The sequence below is a fragment of the Anabrus simplex genome, chromosome X (genome assembly GCF_040414725.1).
Source record: "Anabrus simplex isolate iqAnaSimp1 chromosome X, ASM4041472v1, whole genome shotgun sequence".
In the NCBI taxonomy this organism is placed as follows: domain Eukaryota; kingdom Metazoa; phylum Arthropoda; class Insecta; order Orthoptera; family Tettigoniidae; genus Anabrus; species Anabrus simplex.
Genome location: NC_090279.1, coordinates 10,718,019 through 10,742,561, shown reverse-complemented (window position 1 = coordinate 10,742,561; position 24,543 = coordinate 10,718,019). Strand labels below are relative to the sequence as shown.

Genomic DNA, 24,543 nt, shown 5'->3' with positions numbered 1-24,543 from the left:
AGCACATAGTAAATTATGCCCCTGCCAAACTTATTCAGCTACTAAGGGTTAAATTCTGACCTCTATAAAGTTATTTGCCATGAGACTCACAAGTGATGCATTTGTTGTTCTTTCAAGCCAGGCTGGTTCCTCTTTGATTTTTACTTGCAGGTCCATTTCACACTGCAATTGAAGTAGTTAGAAGGTACTGGGGTTCTTGATTACTTCCAATGATTTTACACTAAAACATAGGCCAGAGAAACATATTACCTTATTTATGTCATTGCTACTTGGGTTGTCTGTCAACAGACTAAGCATTTTGCTTGAAATTTTACATGACCGTCAATATTATGAACATACCAAAAAGACTCAAAATTTTACATGACTGTTAATATTGTGATCATACCTATTGGACCTCAAGTTTTCTATGACTGATACAATGCAGAAGAATCTCCATAACAACACTGATAACCATAACAAGAATTCTACATATGATATCCTAAACGGAAACTTCTCAAAATTTCGAACCCTACTACCATATGTCGCAGCCTACAGTGTAAAGAACAACTCAACATTCACAGCGTCACTATTAAATTGCAAACATAGGTAAATAACACAGCAACGCAATAATTAAAATTATGCACTACATATTGTAATTTCTTTCTGAAACTAATATCCGCGATTCTTCACCTGCGTAGCCCTTCAGAAATATTCTTCACTCCAAAAAATTTCGATAGGTAAGGTAAGTTACGTTATATTGCTACAACACACAAGGAACAGATTTGCCGGCACTTGTGACACAAAGGCCAGGAGTTTTCAAAAAGAATGCCAGTTATATGTGTATACAGTTTTAATGCTTAAGTAGAAATTAAATTTAAGAAAATTAAAAATATTAAATGTTAAAAATATGTAGAATGCTGAAACTGAGAAAGATTAGTATTAACTTCTTACTGTTCCCAATTGAGATCTATAATTTTCGCAAAAGTAAATTATAGAACTTGAACCTTGCCGACAATAGAGATTGTGGACACAGTGTAAATGATAGAAATCACAATTTCTCAATGAAGAAAATCTGTAGCACAATAAATTAACGGAATATGCTGTACAAATGGCTAATACGCGTCTTATGTAACACATACCTCACACCTAGAGACAAAACATGATATTTTAATTCAGTGTAACCACTTAAAACAAACACTTAAAGAACGGATTTGATTTGTATCAGTCAGTAGAACGGGCTGAATTTAGGAAAGGATGAATTACCAGTGACAACTCCAGAGTACACGACACTTCTTGAAAACAGCACTGGGTGCAATGTCCCGTTATATTTCTAACTATCAACTATCAATACAGTCCTGCTCTAGTGGGCTTTACACGTGGTCAAAGAGAATGAGTAAGAGATGACTCAACGTTATTTTTCACTTCTGAACGCAACGGCTGCGCAAAGATCGCCAGGAATTGCACACCAGCGCCTCTAGTGTAAACAGGGCTGAACTAAAATTACCGGGCGGGTGATTTAAATCGTTTAGCGCGCGGAGGGTCCCCAGGTTCTCGTCCCCCCACCACTCTTAAATATTACATTAAATATATTTTTTCTTTTTTTATTTCTCTTATATTTTTCTTTCATTTCCTTTTCTTTCTTTCCTTCTTTCTGTTACCTCTTCCTGAAATACTGCATTCTGAACAACAATACACCTGGAGGTTGGCCTGTGCTTTATTATTATTATTAATAATTTTTTTGCTGGAGAAAAGAAGCTTACCACTTGTGCTGCTTATTATAATTATTTCAATTATGGAGCTATATTTTATTTTTACTAATCCACAAAGCCTTGAAGGATCGGAGTGACTGGCCTTGCCTGTGCTGCTGAGGAAAAAGGAAGCTAACTCACAAAGGGAGGAAAGAAGTGACCTGAAGGTGAGTGGGATTGGCAATACTTATCTCAGATTAAGACCTATGACAGAAATAGACACTAACATCCCCTCGTACATCAGTCCTCTTTAACACTACTTAAGCCAACTGTAAGAGTCAATAGTATTAAGATATGCCACTTATGCAGGAAATAAAATATAAATACAACGTAAGAAAGAAAATCATACTCAGGAACCAAAATGATGAAAGGAAACTCATATGCTAAGGAGGAAGTTTGTAGGATTCAAAGGTAAATTGAAATGAAACATGATCTTTTGATTTATGGAGATATCCACTACTATCCACAGTGTTACAGGTATAAAATCGTGTAGAAATTTGAACAAAAGTTTTAGTGATCATAGTATATCATAATTGCATGACATTATATTCAGCAGTGTTAATCATCAATTAATATTCATCAGACAGAAAACTATCCAAATACAACACAAATACAAGATCATTCATTTATGAAAGAGAGACTGGAACTGACAAGGTACAACATAATACTTTTCTCTCTTATTGCAGTTTAACGTTGCACTGACACTGCAAAAGTTTTCAGCAACACCATTTGTATTTTCCCAAGGAACTTACTATATGATACATCTTTCAGTCTGTCAAAAGAGGCACCTAGGGCCACACACTGAAAAATATTGAGATTTGTACTTCTTTTGCATCTACTAGAGGATGGCAAATCTCTGGCAGAGTAGTGTTTGAAAAAAACCAAGACATGATAGCACATACTCTATTCCTACATACTGCACCAAAACACAAAATATCATTCAATCAGTCATCTGCATTTAGATGATAAACAATGTCAAGCTACAAAATTGTATGCATTCCTTGTATTCATTAAGCTACACTATTTACAATAAAAAATGTTCTATTTTATGTGACAGTAGGATATATCATATTTTTTCTGCTACATGGAAAAGGATGGAATCATGAATATATTTGAGGGTTTAAAAGACAAGAGAGAGCTTACAGATTCAGTGATTGCTCCCTCTTACAACATGCAGGAGGTACAAATAATGCTTCCTTTCAGTCCATCCGCAGGTGAAGAGTTCTAATAAATTTACAGAAATATGTAGCAACAGGATCTACATACAATAATATGGCAGCTGATCCAGCACAAAACATTCCCATGCCAAGTCACAACATAGCTCCACCTATTAAGAGCTATGTCCAAGGAATTGCTTGCTAATTTAGTACAGTATTATGAACAATATGCTGCTACTTCCACAACATTACGGTGTGCAAGGGACTTTGCTGTGACCTAGACGAAATGCCAGTTGAAGACAGTGGAAACTCACTTCAGACAGTGCCATTTGTACCTACTGTATATCGAAGGCAGAAATCTATGTTGGTGGTTGCATAGTAGGCTGATCTGTGGTCTGACAGCATGCACTCCAACCGGCCAACCAAGCAGAGGAGGGGTGGCTATGGTTCCACCGTGTTTCTACACCCCTGCATTTGGGACACAGAAACGGGCTGTTCCCCTACCACTGGCTGTCCTGAGAATGTTTTTTCCTTTCGCCTGCAGTAAGGCGAATGATGGGACAGTTCCTAGTATATGTCATGGCCACCAAACATCTTGCCCTCACCACAAATCTCCTTGCTTAAGATGATGATGCTTGTTGATTAAAAGGGCCTAAAATCTAGTTCATTGTTTTAAGAGAAAGTACAACTAGGCAACCATCCCCTATATATATTAGTAATCGGAGAGAAGAAATGGAAGGGGGTTGACACTAGGAAAATGATGGTATCAGCTAAGCAGGACCAGGGCCATGGAGGGAAAATAAGACTCCCTAGGCCTCCATACATAATACAATCGGGGGCAGAAAAGAACAGGTCGTGATCGAGGTAGATCAAATAGGATAGATGAAAGTGGGGAGCCTGGCACAAGTAAGCGGAAGCAGTGCCAAAATTCAATTAAGGGCTCCGTGGTAGCCTACCCAAGCTCCCAAGTGCATAGAACACATGCGACCCCTTTTAGTCGTCTCTTACAGCAGGCAGAGGATGCTGTGGTTGTTATTCTACTGGCCCTACCCACAGGGGGACAAATATGATAAGGCTAGTTGCTTTACGTTGCACCGACACAGATAGGTCTAATGGCGATGATGGGACAGGAAAGGCATAGGAATGGGAAGGAAGCAGCCATGGCCTTAGTTAAGGTACAGCCCCAGCATTTGCCTGGTGTGAAAATGGGAAACCACAGAAAACCATTTTCCGGGCTGCCGATAGTGGGTTCGAACCTACTATCTCCCGAATACTGGATACTGGCCGTACTTATGTTTCAAATTATCCGAAATTCATTTGCCTTGGTGTGGTATGTTTTCATGTTCTGGCCTCAGGAGATTAGTAAAACAAGAACAGTAAAGATGCTTACCTCAAATATCTTGTACTTTTTCTTCAAACACGCAAGCGAATATAACAGATATACGCATACATATCAAAGTAAAGCAAAATGTCACAAACGTCAAAAACGTGGTCGTCCCACGTGGTCCAAGTTGCCAAACTCAAATCGACCAATAGCAATCGGAAGATGTTTCTACCAATAGGAGCTGCCGTATTCGTCACGTGGGCTTAGGGTGAGTGACGTGATGTACAACAGCGCGCCCACGCGGGTGGAGGGCAAAAGTATTCAGTCTGAGCCGGGCCCTCGGAAGGGTAGGATCTATGCCGCTGTCAAACCCTTGCACGTGGTAGTGGTGGGGGTAAGGTTCGGCAGTTCGGTTCACTGCCGTCTCAATCCTACATATATAGATTGAGACGGCGGTGGTTCGGTTATTGATGTTGGGGAGGAAGGGGCGTTAGCGTTGAAGGAGGGATTGGATATGGGTGGGGTATAGTAGCCATTACTGAATTAACACCTTAAGTGCCACATATGCAGTAAAAAAATTCCATCCAGGCCATTCTTTCTTTTTTACTATAGAGTATAAAATGGTGCACCTTATTACAGAAATGTACCTTTTAGTCACCTTGGGCCAAAATTGTAGTCATAACATTGTGTCAAAATTGTGGTGACACATTGGTCTCACGCAGTCACTGACACTACCTTCCAGCTGTATAGGCCGCGTGAGACCAATGTGTCACCACGTATCCTAGCACAGTTCTCACCTTCCTGACACACTGGTATACGTCTGTCTCATTAGCTCATGAACTACTAAAGAATAAAACTCTTATATTTGGAACACTGAAATCTAATCGGAAGTATAATCCAACCGATGTTACTAAAATGAAGTTAGCAAGAGGAAAGACAAGAGCCCAGGAAAGTAACACTGATGTTTATGTTCAGAAATGGCACAATAAAAGAGACGTTTTAATTTTGACAACTAAACACACTGGTGAGATGGTCACTATTCAGAGGAGGGATGGTGAAGAGCAAAAACCACGGAGTGTTATAGAGTATAACACATGAAAACCGTACATTGATTTATCAGATCATAAAAAGAGCTATAGTACTTCCCTGAGACGGAGTAAAATGGTACAAAAAATAGCTATAGAGATATTGATCGGCACAAGTATAGTAAACGCCATCTATATTTCCAATCAACTTGGGAATGAGAGTATATCTGTTACCCAGTTCTAAGAGGACATTGTTGAACAGTTAACAGGTACTGGTATCAAAAATTTTCACGTTCCCTCACAAGTACCAAAGAAACAGGTATTACCCCACTGACTGGAGGATGTAGGCTGGCAGGGAAGACAGAGATGCAGTAATTGTTATGAAGAGATCCATCAGGAATCAAGAAGGCCATTTGCCATGAGGAAGACTCTACAGTCTAAGTTAAAATGACCAACCTGTGAAAATTTCTTCTGTTTGGACTGTTTCTTCAAAGTGCACAGATTTGTTGTGTGATTGTAAAACACAGTTTGAATCATATTTCTTCAGAAAGTCTCATTTCTTAAACTTTAAATTCAGATGCAAAAAGTGTACCAATTGCGAATGAGACAGTTACAAATATTTTTTCTAGAAACTTCATGTAACTTTTTTGTCCTATGTTTTCAATTTGCCTATAGGCCTAGACCCTGATATGAGACAATGAACAATGAGTACACTATACAGTACAATATTGTGTTATTAGTACACGTGACACGATCAGAAAACCATAAATAATGTCATCATATTGTGGTTGATATATTACAGTGACATGGTGCCGCATCGAACAGGCCAAGAATAATTCATTACGTACTGGCCACCTACTTTCATTTAACGTACGTTTACATGTCAAATGTGATGACAGTATAGCACCAAGGGGCCTGAGACTTTGAGAGTGCGCGTGAGTCCAAAGCGGACTCACGCGGCCCGAATGGCATTAAGCTCTGTGAGTCAACGTTGGTCTCACGTGGCACTCAAGGTGTAAAAACAGCCCATTTGCGAGCTTTAATCTGAAAATGCAACAACCCGAGAACATTATAGAGATCATTTTGCAGTTGCTGTACTCTGTACAGAATAACATCATCTGCGAAAAGCCTTATCTCTGATTCCACTTCTTTACACATATCATTGATATATATAAGAAAACATAAAGGTCCAATAACACTGCCTTGAGGAATTCCCCTCTTAATTTTTACAGGGCACGATAAAGCTTCACCTACTCTAATTCTCTGAGTTCTATTTTCTAAAAACAGAGCCACCCATTCAGTCACTCTTCTATCTAGTCCAATTGCACTCATTTTTACTTGTACTCTCTCATGATCTACCCTATCAAATGCCTTAGACAGGTCAGTCGCGATACAGACCAATTGACCTTCTGAATCCAGGATATCTGCTATATCTTGCCGGAAACCTACAAGTTGTGCTCCAGTGGAATAAACTTTGCAACAGTATGGCTTCTCTTCTGTTTGTGTCCGCATATGAACAGTTAGGTCAGACTGCCTTTCTTTCTGAATGATTTGCCACAGACATTGCAACTGTTGGCTTCTCGCCTGTATGGGTCCGCATATGATCGGTCAGACTGCCTTTCCTCGTGAATGATTTGCCACAAACATTGCAGCTGTAAGGTTTCTCGCCTGTATTGGTCCGCATATGTTCGGTTAGTTTGCCTCTCTTTATGACTCGCCAGTATGTCTCCGCATATGATCGGTAAGTTTGCCTCTCTTTATGAATGATTTGCCACAGACATTGCACTGTATGACTTCTCGCCTGTATGGGTCCACATATGACCGGTTAGTATGCCTTTCTGTGTGAATGATTTGCCACAGACATTGCAGCGGTATGGCTTCTCGCCTGTATGGGTCCGCATATGATCGGTCAGACTACCTTTCCTTGTGAATGATTTGCCACAGACATTGCAACTGAAAGGCTTCTCGCCTGTATGCGTCGGCATATGTTCGGTTAGTCTAACTCTCAGTATGAATGATTTGCCACACACATTGCACCTGTATGGCTTCTCGCCTGTATGGATCCGCATATGACCGGTCAGACCGCCTTTTCTTGTGAATGATTTGCCACAGACATTGCAACTGTATGGCTTCTCGCCTGTATGGGTCCGCATATGACCGGTTAAAATTCCTTTTTGTACGAATGATTTGCTACAAACATTGCACCTGTACGGCTTCTCACCTGTATGGGTCCGCATATGTTCGGTCAGTCTACCTCTCCGTATGAATGATTTGCCACAGACGTTGCAACAGTATGGCTTCTCGCCTGTATGGGTCTTCATATGACCGCTTAGGATGCTTTTCAGTATGAATGATTTGCTACAGACGTTGCACTTGTACGGATTCTCGCCTGTATGGGTCAACATATGTGCGGTTAGTTTAACTCTGTGTATGAATGATTTGCCACAGACATTACAACTGTATGGCTTCTCGAGTGTATGGGTCTGCATATGACCGGTTAGAATGCTTTTCAGTATGAATGATTTGCTACAGACGTTGCACCTGTACGGCTTCTCGCCTGTATGGGTCCGCATATGTGCGGTTAGTTTACTTCTTTGTATGAATGATTTGCCACAGACATTGCAACTGTATGGCTTCTCGAGTGTATGGGTCTGCATATGACCGGTTAGAATGCTTTTCAGTATGAATGATTTGCTACAGACGTTGCACCTGTACGGCTTCTCGCCTGTATGGGTCCGCATATGTGCGGTTAGTTTACCTCTTTGTATGAATGATTTGCCACAGACATTGCAACTGTATGGCTTCTCGCCTGTATGAGTCCGCATATGATCGGTTAGACTGCCTTTCTGTCTGAATGACATGCTACAGACATTGCACCTGTATGGCTTCTCTCCTGTTCTAGTCAGCTTGTGATAAGATAAACTACTTTTCTTGACAAATGATTTGCAACATACAGTGCAAAAATGAGGCTTGTTGCCTGTGTGATTACCCATGTGACCTGCTTGTTTTTCCCGGCTGAAGGATTTACCACCGACGTTGCAGCAGTATCGGTTCTCGCTCGTGTGAGACCGCATAACGTCCGGGCTTTTCCTGAAATTTTTATGAGATACTGAGCATTCGTTTATAATCACACCTTTATGCAACAGCTGATCACCAGTTTGTTCCTCTATGAATATTTCCTCCTTAGTATCTTCGGAAGGCTGTCAAAAAGAAATAAGAAAAGTAGAATAAAGAAGTAAGGAAACAAAAATATATAGGCCTAAAATAGAAACAGCTGAGAAAATAAATTTCATAGCGGCACAAGAAGACTATGATTAATTTATCTCCCATTTAAAAAATATATAATGGAAAGGAACAATCAAATGAAAATCCCATTGAATGCAAGAGAGGTGTCTACCATGGTGGCAAATGGTACACAAAAATACATTATTATCAAGCACTAAATTTTAAAAGAACAGAGCAGGAGACAATTTCCTAAAAACAGTATTATACAATTTTTGCTTTTTTTTTCTATTAAGCACACAGCTCATCCTTAATAAATGCAAAGAATTTACAAACTCTTACTCATAATATTTTCTGTTTTACAAACATAATCAACACACATACCACTTGTGCAACTACTCCAAATAATACTACACAAATTATATTCGGTTAAAATTTACATTGCATTTACTTATTTATTTTAATTTTTACCCTCTTTGGAACCTAACTTGCACAATGACCTGCTGTGTTTTAACCTGAGTCCCTTTTGCCACTGCTTTTCAAACAATTGATGAGATATAAGAACATGAAAAGGAACACACTGTTGGACAGCAGTAGACACAATAGCATAGAAAGGGAGGAACATTGCAAATTTGTAAATTTAAAATCACCTACATATTTGTGAATATTCAGCAGAGCATCTGTACACATACGTGTATGTGAACATGTACAATTTTTTTTTTTTGCTAGGGGCTTGACGTCGCACCGACACAGATAGGTCTTATGGCGACGATGTACAATTTTAGGAAATTAAGTAATAGTAAGCAGTATCTCCAAATCATTGCCCAATACCATTCCTTGCTTCTGTTTCTCTTTCTGTTGATCCCTAATTCCACAATGACTAGCCATTTTCTTCATCCTCTTATATTCATATTCCCCTGTTCCCATCTTCCTACATATGACTTGACTTGTCACCTCTTTGTTCATTTCCATGTTCCTATATACTTTCTTTCCAAAAACACTTCACTGTAATATCAAATAATCCCACAGTACTCCCACCACTTTCGGAACAAGTGGACAATGCTTATATCATAAGCATAGAAATATCCATCATCCCCCTCTGTACATCACATTAAGACCAAAAGCATAAATCAGTTAATGTCCCAATCAATGAATGAATCAATCAATGAATCAATCAAACCACAGCAATTAGGGCTGTTGGTTGTTTAAATAGAAAAAAAATGTGGAAATATATGAAACAAATTATTTCAATCACTAAATCATCTTCCTATAAGTGAACATTTGCCAAAATTTCTCCCCTTGACTTGAAATTTATCTTCATGTTGCGACCTTTCCTAGACTTAAAATACATGATTTAAATGTATTCATCAACTAAAGTCATTCCAAGCCATCTCTCAAATGATATCTCAGAATATACTGCTTAATCAAACAACTTGTCTCCTTTCTCCAAGTCTCCCCAGCTGAAACTTTGCAACATCTCTGTAACACAACTCTTTTGTTAGAAATCACCCGCAAGAAATGGAGCTATTTCTGTTGATCATTTCCTGTTCTCTACTCAAGTAATACTGGTGATGGTCTCACACTCTCATTGTGGCTTTGCTGGAGATTTATATGCCCTCTCCTTTACAACCCCTAAAAAACCTCATAATCATATTAAGAGATCTGTAAATTTTATTCTCAATATGTTTAAATGATTACCATAATGAAGCTATATCCTTATTATGAATAGCTAGGTACTTACAGAGATCCCCATGAAGAAATTTCACCCATCAATATGATAATAAAACTGGAGAGGACTCTTTCTATTTGTGAAACAAAGAAACTGACTTTTCAACACTTTTACAAATATAGCATTGCCCGATGTCCATCTTACAATATTGTCAAGGTCTTCTTCAATTACTCATAATCCTGAAACTTATTTATTACAAAGAGCCTCATCACTTTTTTCAGTTCATTATTCATATTGTTTATATATATCAGAGAATAAAGGTCTCATAATACTGCCCTGTGGGACCCAATCCCATAATTGTTACAGGATCAAATAAAGCTGCACCTACTCTTATGCTCTGAGTTCTATTTTGTAGAAATACACCAGACGTGGCCAAATTTTAATGGTAAAAGGTATATTTCTACCTTTATGTAAACTATCGACCTTTATAGCCTAATCCTTGAACTTGTTTGGAGGCCAAGTTTCCACTTGGGATATCCTGGTCCACACTATTGTATTTTTTCATACAGTGGCTACAATGAGAACCACAATGTAATTTCATTATTCACATGGCTTTGTGTCATTTTTGTTAGTGAGCATTTTCTGTTGTTTATCTTTATTATCTACATATTGTTGCTGTTTGGAAGTAAATAAAGTGACCTATTGTTAAGACTGTGCATTCTGTAAATTACATGTATTATTGATACTATTCAGGAGTTCAGTTGTATTTCTTAAGAGTGGTCCTAGAGAACTGTCAAATTTTGAGGTTATGGGAAGACGAAGATACCTTTCGCCAAGAAAGGCACTGTCAGAGAGCTACTTCTTGAGAAACGTCATTCACAACAAGAAATAGATTCTAGATTGCAAATACCACAGCAATCTGTAAGTAGAATTTTAAAATGTGAAGATAACGGGAAGACAAAATATGATGATGATGATTGTTGTTTTAAGGGGCCTAACATCGAAGGTCATCGGCCCAAGACAAAATGTCAACAACGTGTTGGAAACTGTGGGCAAAAGAAGAAACCAACCCCAAGGAGGAAGCAAAACTGATTAATTTGTCAGTAAACAACCGCAAGGTTACTAGTTTGGATTTACGTAAGAAATTAGAAGAGTATGGGTCATTTGTATTAGCCAGGACTCTGAGGCGAGAGCTGTTTAATGCTGGAATGAAAGCAAGATGATCTCAAGGCAAAGCAAAGTTTACTCCTGCTATGGCTGCAAAGAGGTTCCAGTGTGCAAGACTCTCCAGAAATGGTCATCTGATGAATGGAAACAGGCACGTCCATGACAATTACTGTAATTCCTAAATTATCATTCATTATTCCATTATAACCCAATCTAAGTGATGTAACCGTACAGCACAGTAAATGTATGAAATTCTTCTCTTAAACCTTACAGCTTATTGCATTTAATGCTAGGCTTATTTGCTTTATTTATTTCGGGTTTGCTTTAGTGACGAATTGGTATTTCCTGTCGGAGAAGAGACAAGTCAATATGTCAAAAGATAAGGAGAAGCATTCCATCCAGATTGAGTGAGGCATCCAACTTCAGTGATGGTCTGGAGTGTGTTTTCTTGGTATGGCCGTGGAAGATTATATATTGTAGAAGGAACTATCAGACGTGAACAGTGTAGTATTAAGAACCCTTTGGTAGCTCAGGTGCAAGAGTAGTTTGGCCAAAGTGAATTTATTGTTATGCAAGATGGGCCTCCTTGCCACAAAGCCTAGAAACAGTCCAGACATGAACCCCATAGAATATCCTTAGCCGATAGCAAAGAAAAGTCCAAAGAAAAATAACGACAAAAATTGGCTTGATTGAGAAGCTCGGTCAGATGTGGCGTCATGATGACGATTTAAAGAGTCAGTGTAAAATACTGTTTGAGGGTATGCCCAGTCTAATCAAGTCGCTCATGAAAGTTAAGGGGGTGCATTCCAAGTACTAATGTCATGAACTAAAAAATTGGTAACATCTCATGTGTTCAATTCTCAAATTTTTAATGTTTAATAATTTGGCCATATCTTTATAGTCACCCATTTAGCCATCGTTTTATCTATCCCAAACGCACTAATTTTTTGTCAGTAGTTTCCCGAGATCTACCCTAAGAAAATCCTTGGATATGTCAATCATGATACTTTTGACTTCCTGAATCTAATATATCTGCTACATCCTGCTGGAATCCACAAGATGAGCTTCAGTGGAATAATATTTCCTAAACCTGAACTACCTTCTATCGAGCCAGTTGGTAATTTCTTAAATGTGTATAACATAATCAGAAAGAATGCATTCCAAGTGCTTGCAAACAACACAAGTCAAGACGACTATTGTGTAATTACTAGCTTTAAGTTTAGCACATTTTCTCTATACACAGATTGCTACTACACTAAGTATTCATTCATCTGGTATAGCTGTTTCATACATACTCGAATCAATATCTCAAAGAACTGACTTTCGTATATGCCCAGACATTTTACCCATCCCAGCAGCGATTCTAGTTTAAATTTTTTTGTATATTACCTTCAATGTTCCTTATAGTGGATATTGTAAAGTAATTTCAAAGGATTAAGTGAAATTGTCAACTGCGTCACGTACTGCAAAAGGACATGATCAAACCATTGGTGACATATCCTATGCATCACGAGTGACAGCTGCGATGCCCATCGACTAATGAAGTATACACATTCCCATGTTGTGTAATTGCTACTTCATACCTTTCTAAATCTGTCAACATTCAATACCGTACACAGCAACAAGCCGTAGTAACACGGCTGAAAGTAATTCCAGTATCAAGGAAGACAATGTACACTGCCGGCTGGTGCTCTCAGTGCTTTTCAATTAGCATTCTGGCAGTGAAAATTGCATGAGTTGTTCCAACACCCTTAATGAAGATGCATTGGATAGCAATAATGCCGGCGATTTCACCCAGTCAATAATGAAGGCTACTCTAAAAGAACTTCTCATGTACAATTGGGTGCAATTTGGATGGTAATATGCACATTATGCTGAATCTTCATTTTGCTCAAAAATAGGCACAAGGATGTTTACAGTCCAATGACTGGGAACAGAGCCAGAGTCAACTCTGGCACTGAATAAGCTTGTCAGCCAGTTCATAATGAGTTCTTTAAACTGCCTCATCTTCCAGAAGTTTGCTGGATGGTCATCCGGTCCTGGCGCTTTTTGGTCCTTCATACTCCTAATGGCAAACTCCACTTCCTTTGATGTGATGCATAAGATGGGACTTACCATCAGGAATAGGGTGATGTGGTAATTCAATGCAGGAAATATCTACAAATGTTGTTGCCAATGATTGAGGATTTCTTGTTTGTCCTCTAATCACTGGTCATCTTTGTCTCTAATGCAGACAGTGTGCTCAATACTTGTGTCGGGAAAAATAATATTTTTGAGAAAATGAGGTTAAATTGTTACTTCCTGGTGCGCGATTGAATTTGAAGAGCTGCTGCCGCCTTTCAGGGAAGATAAGGGTAAGGAGGCGTTGTGGAGTGTATGCGCAGACAGAGATAATGCTTCCTCATACGACTTCAATATTATTGTCTCTAACAGGCAATATCCACAGTCCATTTATCTAATAACTGTAACTGCACACACAGTTAAAGAACACACTGTATTTAAGACACACATGTTAGTCAAGGAAAGCACCAGATTGTTTCTCCTCTCGTCTGTTTGTCGCAGTAATATTCTATATTAATTAACATGCTCGAAGATTGTGTATTCCTTCCTTCATAACATTGTAAACTCAATGAAATACTGAATGAAGGAATCAACACGCCGAGTGATTTGATTACAGTGTATGTTCAATAAGGCCCCCTCCTACTTTGGTGTATAGTTCACTATGGCGTAGTAGTGAGTGACTATGGACTATGTCCAGGATGTGTAGTGTGCGGCGAACAGTTCGGAAAGCTGCTTCTATTCTTGTTACAAGATGTCTTCTCTTTCTATAGGGTTCACATAGTAGTCAATTCATGTACAGTAGAACAAACTGTACAGTGCCTACCGGAGTGTGGAAGCGACTATGCGAATAGAACGAGAAACTTGTGCATTCGCATCGAGAATTACCTATTTCTCCAAATTTCACTTCCCCTCCCTTTCTCTTTTCTCATGCACTGCGGCTGACTCTCTGACATAGCAAATAGAGCAAGTTCATCAATCTGAACTGCATGACCGGAAGTAACCAGGTCACTTTAATTTCCTCAAAAGGAAACATTTCCAAGAGAATCTGACTGCACCATCATTCTCAACATTCCACGAAGAGCATCCCTGATTTCTCTGTCAGTATAGTTCTGATACACCTTGTACACAGGTCATTACAGTGAGTGCGTCTCGATTGAGATTTATATACAGTATGCCTTCATCTTATCCTACAACTTCTTGGACTGCAATCATCCACAGGAACGTTAGATATTCAATACAAGAGGAACTAGGTTATATCGTACCCAAGTTTACTGTCATGGTTGCAGTGAAAGATCTGTAGAATGTGTCTACATGTTTTCAAATGCATTAAGATCAACAAGAGGAAAATTTATGTTGTTGCTAGGGTCTCCTTCTAGTCTTTAAGCTTCCACCACTTGATGTTCTCAGGGGCATAGAGGTCCTTAAATCCGCTATGCCTACCTTATGCAGAGGTGGAATACAGTCAGATGATATGACATTCACACCCTTTCTTCGTCGTAGATCACGGTGCTGAACGACAATCAGGTAAATTTGCTTGCTGCAGTCACCACAAGTGAAACCTCAAATATGAGCTCCATCATCATATCAGGTACCGAAAGTATTACCACCATGGCAGCTATACAAATTCTTAGTGACCATCATGCGCATTAAGGTCATCACAGAGAAGTGGAAACTCATCTTAAGGATACGCTGCAACATGACCTCGTAGTTCCTACCAATGCTCTTCCTTATCCAGGTCATCACAGCCAGATTGTGACATAGAAAACACAAGTTCGAGAGGATGCAACATTGAATGTAATTCACATAAGGCTGTTGGAATAGCACTGAACCTCAGCAACTCAATCTTGCATGCTTGCGCACACAATGAAATCAACACCATTCCTGCTGGATGTAACCTGGCAGATAAGTTCACAGACATCTTTGATGTCATGAGATTTCTGGCCTTTCCAAAGCGAGCAACTTAAAATCTAATTACATAGCTACACTTCAATTCTAAACCGGACTTACATTATCCAAATTGCAACAGGTTAACAGGAACAATAGAATGAAAAGATTAAGTAATAATAAAGCAAGAATGATATTTACTAATAAAATAATTATTCTACAATAATTCTAAGCCACATTTAGATGTATCCTAACTACAATAGTTCAACTGAAGCAACAAATATTCCTAAAGTATGAATTTATGGAACTTATGAGAATGTAAATATTTATTGACCATGTACATAAAATTTAGTTTTCTTGATTCATCAAAGAGACAAAAAGGTGAATAGTTTGAATGTAATTATCAGTCAAAGAACAGTGGCCAGTTATAATCATAAATTTAAGCCATATTAATGAAAGTTAATTGAACATAACCTACGGCATATTGTTTATTTGATGGTTTCTACCATTTCTCTTTCACACCGACACAGATGGGTCATATGCCGATGATGAGCTAAAAATGGCTAGGAATGAGAAGGAAGCAATTGTGGCCTTAATTAAGGTACATTCGCACAATTTGTTTGCTGTGAAAATGTGAAACATGCACTTCAGGGCTGTCGACGGTGGGTTCGAGCCCAGGATCTTATAAATGCAGGCCAAGAGCTACATGGCCAGTTATTCAGTACAACAAGGAAGCAATTGCTTGAATTCCTTCTCTTCCAATACATACTGTGAGAGTATATTAATATGTAATTTCAAACAATACGTTAAAAAGAAAGTTTTTATTTTAGAAATTCAGCTTTCACAGTTCCCCAGATGTACATGCACATTTGGACATAAGTTTTCATATACATGTCCAAAATTTTACGATACATGGGGTTACTTTGGAAAAGTAAAGAGTAAAGTAGAATCCCAAAATTCTATGCAGAGCATGCTTTCCTCCCTTGAAGTCAAGATGGGCTGCCTACGTATGCTCTTCGGATCTAGGATCGAGGTGGCCCTTACTTCTTCGCAGCTTCTATGTATGCCCTTCACCAAGAATCCCTTTAAGAGACTTATCAAGCCTATCGGCATTGTAATTACGATAGACAATGCTTCCAAATTTATGCTTATATTCTTGCAACACATTCCGAAGTAACCCCATGAAAGATCTCCTGCTCAGAAGAACAGATCAAAGGAATCTGGGCATAGAGAAATACTCACAGGTCAATTTATCTCCAAAAGTGAGGAGACAGGGTTGGATCAAACACATTTCAATGACACTTGGGTGAAATATCAATTAAGAAATAGTAAATGTAACGATTATCATTATTTTACTGTAAAACCAATTATAGTATTAACATTAACAGCTAAAAGATAGCTGGGCATCTCAGAGAAGTTAACTGTTAACAATGTAGAATGACACTACATAAGCACTGTACAAGTCTACAGATAGTTTCACCTTAAAGTTCTACACTACACTTTATAGTGCAAATGCAGTTTTCACACCACACACAGGATTTCTACAAACCAATTTTACTAATTCCGCATCAATATATCGAAATAATACACTTTTAATACTTCTGCATCATTTATACAGCAGTGTATACTGTGGAAAGAGATCTTTCACCTACAACATATTGTAACCAAAAATGGCATAAGTGGAGTTAAAATTAAGATTGCCAAAAAAGCCTAATTTAATTCAGTCAGTGGGTCATTTACAACAGCTGTGGTGAAGGCAGGGATGTGATAACATTGGAGAAATTCGCCTTTAGGCTCATTGCTGCATGGCCGCGTGGCGATCCACTCCTTTTCTCTTATTGGTTAGGAGGTTAGCATGCGACAGATATGAACAGTTAACATTTTCAAGGCTAACACCGGCCGGCAAGTTTTCAGAACTCTTCAGAAGAACAGTTTTGAACCATGATACTTTAAGACGTGAAAAAAATTATGATTGGTTTCCAACTAATCACACTTTCTAGGCCGAGAACTGACAAAAAGCAGTGTGTAATCGACACTCAACTTACTCAGCTCCTACACTACTGATTTCATACTGCTCTACTTTAGAGCACAACTTCACTTCGCTTTCCCACTACAATTCTACAAGATATTCTTCGCCAAGAGACGTTTATTAGTCATGATGTCTCATAAAGGGAACACTTTATTTCGTCTTCTACAAGACATAACCACGACTATATTAATTCCAGAACACGTGTGGTATGCATAAATCATCTGAACCCGCAAGTTAAGTGTCGAATGACATTTAAATAGGCATGGTTGGAACACATATCAATGTGCCGCTTCAGAGAGAGAGAGAGTGAGAGAGAGAGAGAGAGTGAGTGAGTGAGTGTGTGTGTGTGTGTGTGTGTGTGTGTGTGTGTGTGTGTGTGAGAGAGAGAGAAAGCCTGCAAGACAAGGAACAAGGGGAATCATCACGCTGCTTGCAAGAGGAATCTTTACTTTCATCATGGTGCACCTTGCAAGGGATATTCCTTCTGGAATGTCTAACTTGAAGGGGAGATCCCACCAAACCCTAAAGGGTGGTAAAGGGACCAATCGTGAGGCGTTGCCAGCCAGGAATAAATCAATTTTTAAGTAACTTTTTTTAATATTAATTTCATTTCCAGAGGGACTTCATTCTTGAAATAATATTTTCTATTACTTTCTGCTGTTGCATATTCTTATCGCTTCTGATCTACTTATTGATGTTGGTAAATTTTGTGAATGATTGAAATACACTCATGTCCATAAAATCCAGAACACCTTGAAAGACTAGAGATAGGAAATCTATATTCATAGGACATGTGCATTAGTATGTTCTGAAGACAGGTCCACATCAATATCTCTGTGCAACACCGACTGGTAAATTGTGCCTGCTGTGTTTTTAGTCTTAAGGTCTATAAAATGTGCTTAAATGTAGCTGTGTATGCTTTTATAATATACTTTATATTAGGCTTATACCTTGTCAAATTAAGTAATATAGACCTTAAGACTAAAAACAACGCAATATGACAAAGTCATTCTAGGAACTTGTTTTACTCGTAGAACTTGAACGTTAATGATATAATTCAAGGTCATATGTACATAGCAAAGTTTTATCATACGTTGTGATCCTTTTAATGTGTTCAAAAAGTGGTCTCTTTTTAATATATAATAGTTTTCTAAACTTAGACATAAAACACAGTATTATTCACTCTGAAACATATTACCTAATGACAGTCAAATATGAAATGTTTATGGGCAAGGTACAGCTATTAAAAAAATGTATTCTAATCTGAATGTACACGACAGCTGAGGATGACTTGTGAATAGTCAAAACAGGTCCTGTTATTAAGAAGAAAATTTTAATAAATTAGTATTGATTAGGTGGATCTCTTTCTTTCTATGACATACTTAGTTCATCTATATGAGTTGAAAAACTAAACTCTTGGCACTAAGGTGACATAAGTGAAGTGTGCTTTTATGTCTATTTAGGGCTGACTGGACAATGTGAGTTGTAACTTCAAGGAGGGGGAGATTAGGGTGAATGGACTAGCAGGTAGACAGGCTGATGGGATAGGTGGGGAAGGGGAAGTGTGGCAAGGGAAAATATTGCTATGATCAGAGGGATTATGGCTGTTTGTTGTATGCATTGCCAACTGCTAAAATGAAACTAAAACACAGCATGTGACTACACCCTATTAATGGTCAGCAATTAACATATTTTAGGTAATTAAATTGTCAGTAATAATAATAGTGATAATGTGCAACAGCAGATAAGGCATACAGAATACTCAAGTAGGAGCTTTTTCTATGTAGTGTTGACGTTAGAACTATGTACACGTAATATGGAGGCCTGACTTAAAAGAGAACGAGTTAGGAAAATTTTATTAAAGAGTACGTACATCGACAGGTGGTAGGATAAAAGACAGATTAAGTGAATAGATATTTAGACAGATAGATAAATACAGTAAATGGATAGACAGATAGATAGACAAATTTACTTGAAAAAATAAAAAAGCTAGCTCCTCAGCTGTGACTTACGGTAAACGATGGGTTTGGACTCACATAGTCAAGTGATCAAATAGCACTGCAAGAGAAGCTTATGCCATAGGAAGTTCCTTTAACTGGCACACTTTTAATTTCATCCCGTCAGCCTTCTTGATTATGATGTCTTCTGAGTCAGTCCAAGTGTTTCTAAGACCAAAACACTGGATTTCTGTCGTCATGGTGGACATTCTGGTAGCTGTAAGATCTTCACAGATTGTTGTGGATGAGCCTTTCAGTTTCCTTTTCCTAGTGAAGACATTCTGCCATGAGTGATAAGTCACAAATTTGAATAGGATAGGTCTTGTTTTCCATGGTGATCACGGACCTAGTCTGTGACACCTATCAACATCATTAAGTGTAACATATGCACCTACTGCTTTGCACACGCTGAGCACTAGTTCATCTCAGTTTTCATTCAAACATTCGGGGATACAGAAAATCTTACATTATTCCTCCTGCTGTATTGCTACAATGAATAACATTTGGAGTCCATATCCTCCTTCATTTTGTGGATTTCCACCTCCTTTTCATCAAGATTTTCAGTTAACTCTGAAAATGCTTCGACATTAAATATTAAACTTTTTTGAAGTTCTCTTATAACCATTTCTGTTATGCAGGTCAAAATGGCCTGCACAATTTTTTTAAGGAAGCTGTCCGAGTTAATAAAGTCGTCCAGCGTGCACTTCATGAGGTGGTCTACGTTGGCATCATTGGTAGTGGCTGGGCTTCTAAGTCTGTTGTTTTGGCGGTCCATTTTGTTTACAATGCAAATTTGGAAGAAAAAGAACAATAACGACAAAATGTGTTGGTACGATTCATAAATACAAACGTAACACTGCCGCAAGTTTTTTCACTTCCACTGCTGTATAACACCTCCAAATCACTTGATTACTGAGGAGCCTCACTCACCCACGTCCGTGACGAACCATTTCATCAGATAGGTTAGAAACTCAACATGGTGCGGCCCGAATAGTGTCACGATGCATTACGCATTTACACAAAGGTTTACCTACATCAGCACATTTAATAATTGTAATAATAATAATAATAATAATAATAATAATAATAATAATAATAATAATAATAATAATCGCAATAGCAATGAGCACTTGAATGAGTATTAAGTTCAAGTGATTTTCACACTTACCTGCATTCAGTCAGTGTTTTTTGTCTCTTTTTACATTTTACAAGGCAGTGACTATCGCACACGTCATTACATAATAAACAAACAGAGTCATCTGTTGTCTATGTGCATATTTTGCTGTGGAAGCCATATATTTAAGCTATTAGAAAGCTGAAAACGCAATATAGACCTCTCCATTCAGCAACAACACAGAATATACAATAGTAAGCAAATCAAAACATTGAAAATTGGATCAACCAATCAGAGCGCTATAGGCTACCCATATAGCTTCTGAAGCTATTGGTTACTTCACATTCAATATCACACTTGGCTTTGTTTGAATGTTTATTCAATTTCCTTTACAATTTATTCCTGGCATAAAAGACATAAGCCTACCCAAGATTAGTGTTATAAAAATTTAAAAATGTGCTTCTATTAAGGGATAAATAAGGTATGTCCATTTTATCTGGCCAAAGAATGAATTTCCAGATTTCTTCTGAATTCCCTGACATTTCCTGGTTTTCGCGCTATTAATCGAATTCTCTGAGATTCTCAATTTGCGGTTTTCCATGCAGGTGGACACCCTGTTAAACCCTTATTTGGGCCGATGGCCTTCGATGTTAGGCCCCTTAAAACAACAAGCTGCATCAAACCCATATTTGTATGGGGAGGCCACTCACTTTTTATTTTCGTTGAAGTGAAAAAAGGTTCATGACCGTGTGTTGCTGTGTATGTTTTTACTAGTTGATGTGGTAACCTCCTTTTGTCGAATTCGTCAAGTGGAGATGCTCATGCTTGAAGTTGGCTACAGCTTCAATGTTCAAATCGACTACTGAGGGATGTGTAATGAAGAATCAGTAATGAGAGGAGGGTAGAACGATATTTATGATCAGAGAAAAAAGGGTTAAATTTTGTGAAAAACACTGTGTATACATTTACCTACACCGTCAACCTTTCTGGTATGAACTAGTTGCCTTTGTAGCGTCAGAACAAATGACACTTGCACTTCTTGTATTGTATCTGTGTAGTATTGAGGGAAGGGGGTGTGGCGGAGGAGAGGAGATGGGCATAGCATTGAGCTTATGCGCTGTTGGCTGTAGGCTGAACATTTACAACGATAATGGCACAAACTTCTTCAGGGTAGCTAAAGAAATCAAGACCATTCAGTAAAACAACCTTTAGAAAACCAACTCTTCACACAACTGCAGGCATGGGACTAAGTTTCCTCCTTTTTATAACACATGGTCCTCTATGTAACACTTTGACTAGAGTAATCAGGATCGTGGCTGATGATGCACATGCAATGGGTGAAACATGTCCCCTTAAATTAGTATGACAAGATGAAATTCTTAATTTTAAGAACCCAATGTGTATTGAATACGAGGATTTCAATAAACTTTTGTAACCTCGTTGAATTAATGTACATTTCAATATGGACCAGTCATGAGATTTGTAACATATAATTATCTGAGATTGTTGTAAACAACCCACGGAGTGAAATTAAAGTTCACTGTTTGTATCGGAGTTGAACCCTTTACACAAATATTATATTAATGTTGTGCAGGAAACTAACAACTCGTATAAAGACTATTAATCCAATCATAGATCAAGAGGCCATCTTCTTGCCAGTGGATGACTGCACAATACTCCAATACTAGCGGACTGGAAACATTAGAAATTCTGTATCACCTCACAAAAAAAATTATGATGGCAGAACACCTTGGACCACTTCATCCTGGCACTCAACACTCTGAGAGACAAGTTTAGGATCTCTTCAGAAAGGGGAACAGAAAGAAGCCACACTCATACACATCTCAGGTGTTACATCGTGTCATACTAATTTATGTTTCGCCCATTGCATAGGCATCATCAGCCGTGATCTCATGCCTGGGGGAATAAAAATCAGGATCCTGATTACTCCATGCAAAGTGATACATAGAGGAATAATTAATGAGAAATACACAAATGGTGCCTTTAACCTTGACATACCCATTCCTTAAAACTAGACAGACTATGCTGGCCCAAATCTAATAAAAAAATTGTGTGAAATCGAACAAGACCAGACTGCTAGCTAATAAGGCTCTCTACTTAGACATGATACCCGATCTCAGCACAACAACATTTCTCTCCGCACTTTATCAACTTAGTTCTCATAGAGGTCAACCCCAAAACATTTACAGCAATAATGGCACATACTTCAACGGAGCAGCTACAAAAATCAAGGCCTTCCTGCAAAATAACCCTCAGAAAACCAACTCTTTGCACAACTGCAGGCATGGGACTGATGTGGCATTTCATCCCTCCTGCAACACCACACTTTCGTGGAATCTAGGAAGTAGCTGTCATGAGTCTGATTTAACGCCCCAGATAAGTGATGGATTCTTATCGCTTCACCAACAAAGAGTGTACCATTCTTGAAACACATACATCCTCTCACCAAAGCTAAATGATGAACCTTTTGACACTTCTTACCTAACTACAACCAATTTCCTTATAGGAGAGCCAATTACTACACTCTCTGGTCATGATTATACTTCCTCTCTCATTACAACCTTGCCCACATGGCTATATTTTCAGCAACTAACCCAGAACTCCTGGATGAGATGGTGAAATGAATATCTCAATAAATGGGCAATGAAATACCCCATAGCAACATAGTCATAGTAAAAGAAGATGACACGCATGCTATGAAGTGCACGATGACAGTGACAAACACTATCCCTTACGAAGTATGAAACAGAAAGGCAAGATACCTCTTCAATGGCTTATTTATTCATTGCATGTTTAAGTAATATTGTTCCGAGGTTATCTGTGGAACGCAGAGAGGTGAAAGAAGGTGTCAGCATTAATGGGTCTATCTACGATATCAAAGATTAATTTAAACTTTAAAACAAAGGTTATATTTCTTTTCAGATCTCAAATTTAAAAAAATTCTTAACTAGGTCAAGGAACAAAATATCAGGTACAAAATAGCAAACAAGAATAGAAATCCAAGGGTTAGAAATTACAAGTTTTGAGCTTCCAGCTCCAATTTACAAGTTTACAACGTCACAAATGTTGCGTTTGGTTAGATAACGAGAGATATCTCCCAAGACACAGTTCCAGAGCACCTTGCTCCAAACGTTACATATACGGCCTTCCAAAGGCCCGACTGAAAATTGCACCAATATCAGACAAGAGTTTACATGCTCTTTAAATTCAACCAAGGATGCTGTGCTCGGAATTCATTACAGCCTACTCAAGGAAACATTACACAAAACTATACAATTTCTGGCATCTCTAGGCACAACCTACAATTCCTTTACACAGCGGTATCTAGTACCCATACTTCTGGACCTTCATGGAAGAGAACAACAGGTTATATTACTGGTCCAAACTCAAAATGTATGCAGTCGTAAACTTGCACTAATTGAAAACCAACTTTTGAAACCCTACTTGGGCTTGTGGCCCGATGATGCCGAGGCTAATTCCACACAACTGAGGTGACTCGAAAGAGAAGTTAATGAGTGATTTACAGAAGAAAAAGGTTACAAAATCATAGTCACCTCAAGATAAACTGAAGGGGAATTCGAGAGGGTAACACACTCTCTATCCCCAATTTACAGTTTAAGTCTGTATGAAATTTTACATTAGCAGAATGAAAGCTTACATTTTTGAAACAGATGATTACATAGTTAAAAATTAGAAGCTTCCCCTCCTGTGAGTTTAAGGAGATAGCTACAGATATAGAAAACTGGTGGCCATTACCTGAGCTGACGTTCTGCCTGCCAAAGAATAGGCCTCCTGTCTTAACACACACTCAGAAATTTGACGAGAATAAGACAAGGTAACTAGAAAAAGTCACGGCTTTTATACCCGAGGGGAGGGTTCGAGAAGGCTCTGGGCAAAATCTGACCACACCCTCTCATTTTATTTGATACTCAAAAAGTTACAAGAAGCTTACGATTGGCTGAAAAATAAATACAGAAAATTTGTGATTGGCCAGACTTCAAAGCTGGTGAGATGAGAAGGAAGTGTTGCAAAACATTGAAGTATCAAAATAAATGAAAGTAAATTTAGTTGAAAAGACTTATAAACCCAAAACTTCTTTAAATCGGTAATTATTCCACCTTGCACCAGAGTGCATGATCGTAGCTT

General features: G+C 38.3%; 1 protein-coding gene across 1 annotated transcript in view; it reads right to left on the bottom strand.

The window, feature by feature from the left end:
- Nucleotides 1–6,990: 6,990 nt before the first annotated feature.
- LOC136886626 (zinc finger protein ZFP2-like) overlaps nt 6,991–24,543 on the bottom strand; it is an 83,592-nt gene continuing 66,039 nt past the window's right edge. Inside the window, exons 4-6 of the mRNA XM_068230640.1 lie at nt 8,188–8,433; nt 7,775–7,884; nt 6,991–7,690 (exon numbers count right to left, since the gene is read on the bottom strand). Of these exons, the coding sequence (XP_068086741.1) occupies nt 6,991–7,690; nt 7,775–7,884; nt 8,188–8,433 (1,056 nt within the window). The remainder of the gene's footprint in view (nt 7,691–7,774; nt 7,885–8,187; nt 8,434–24,543) is intronic.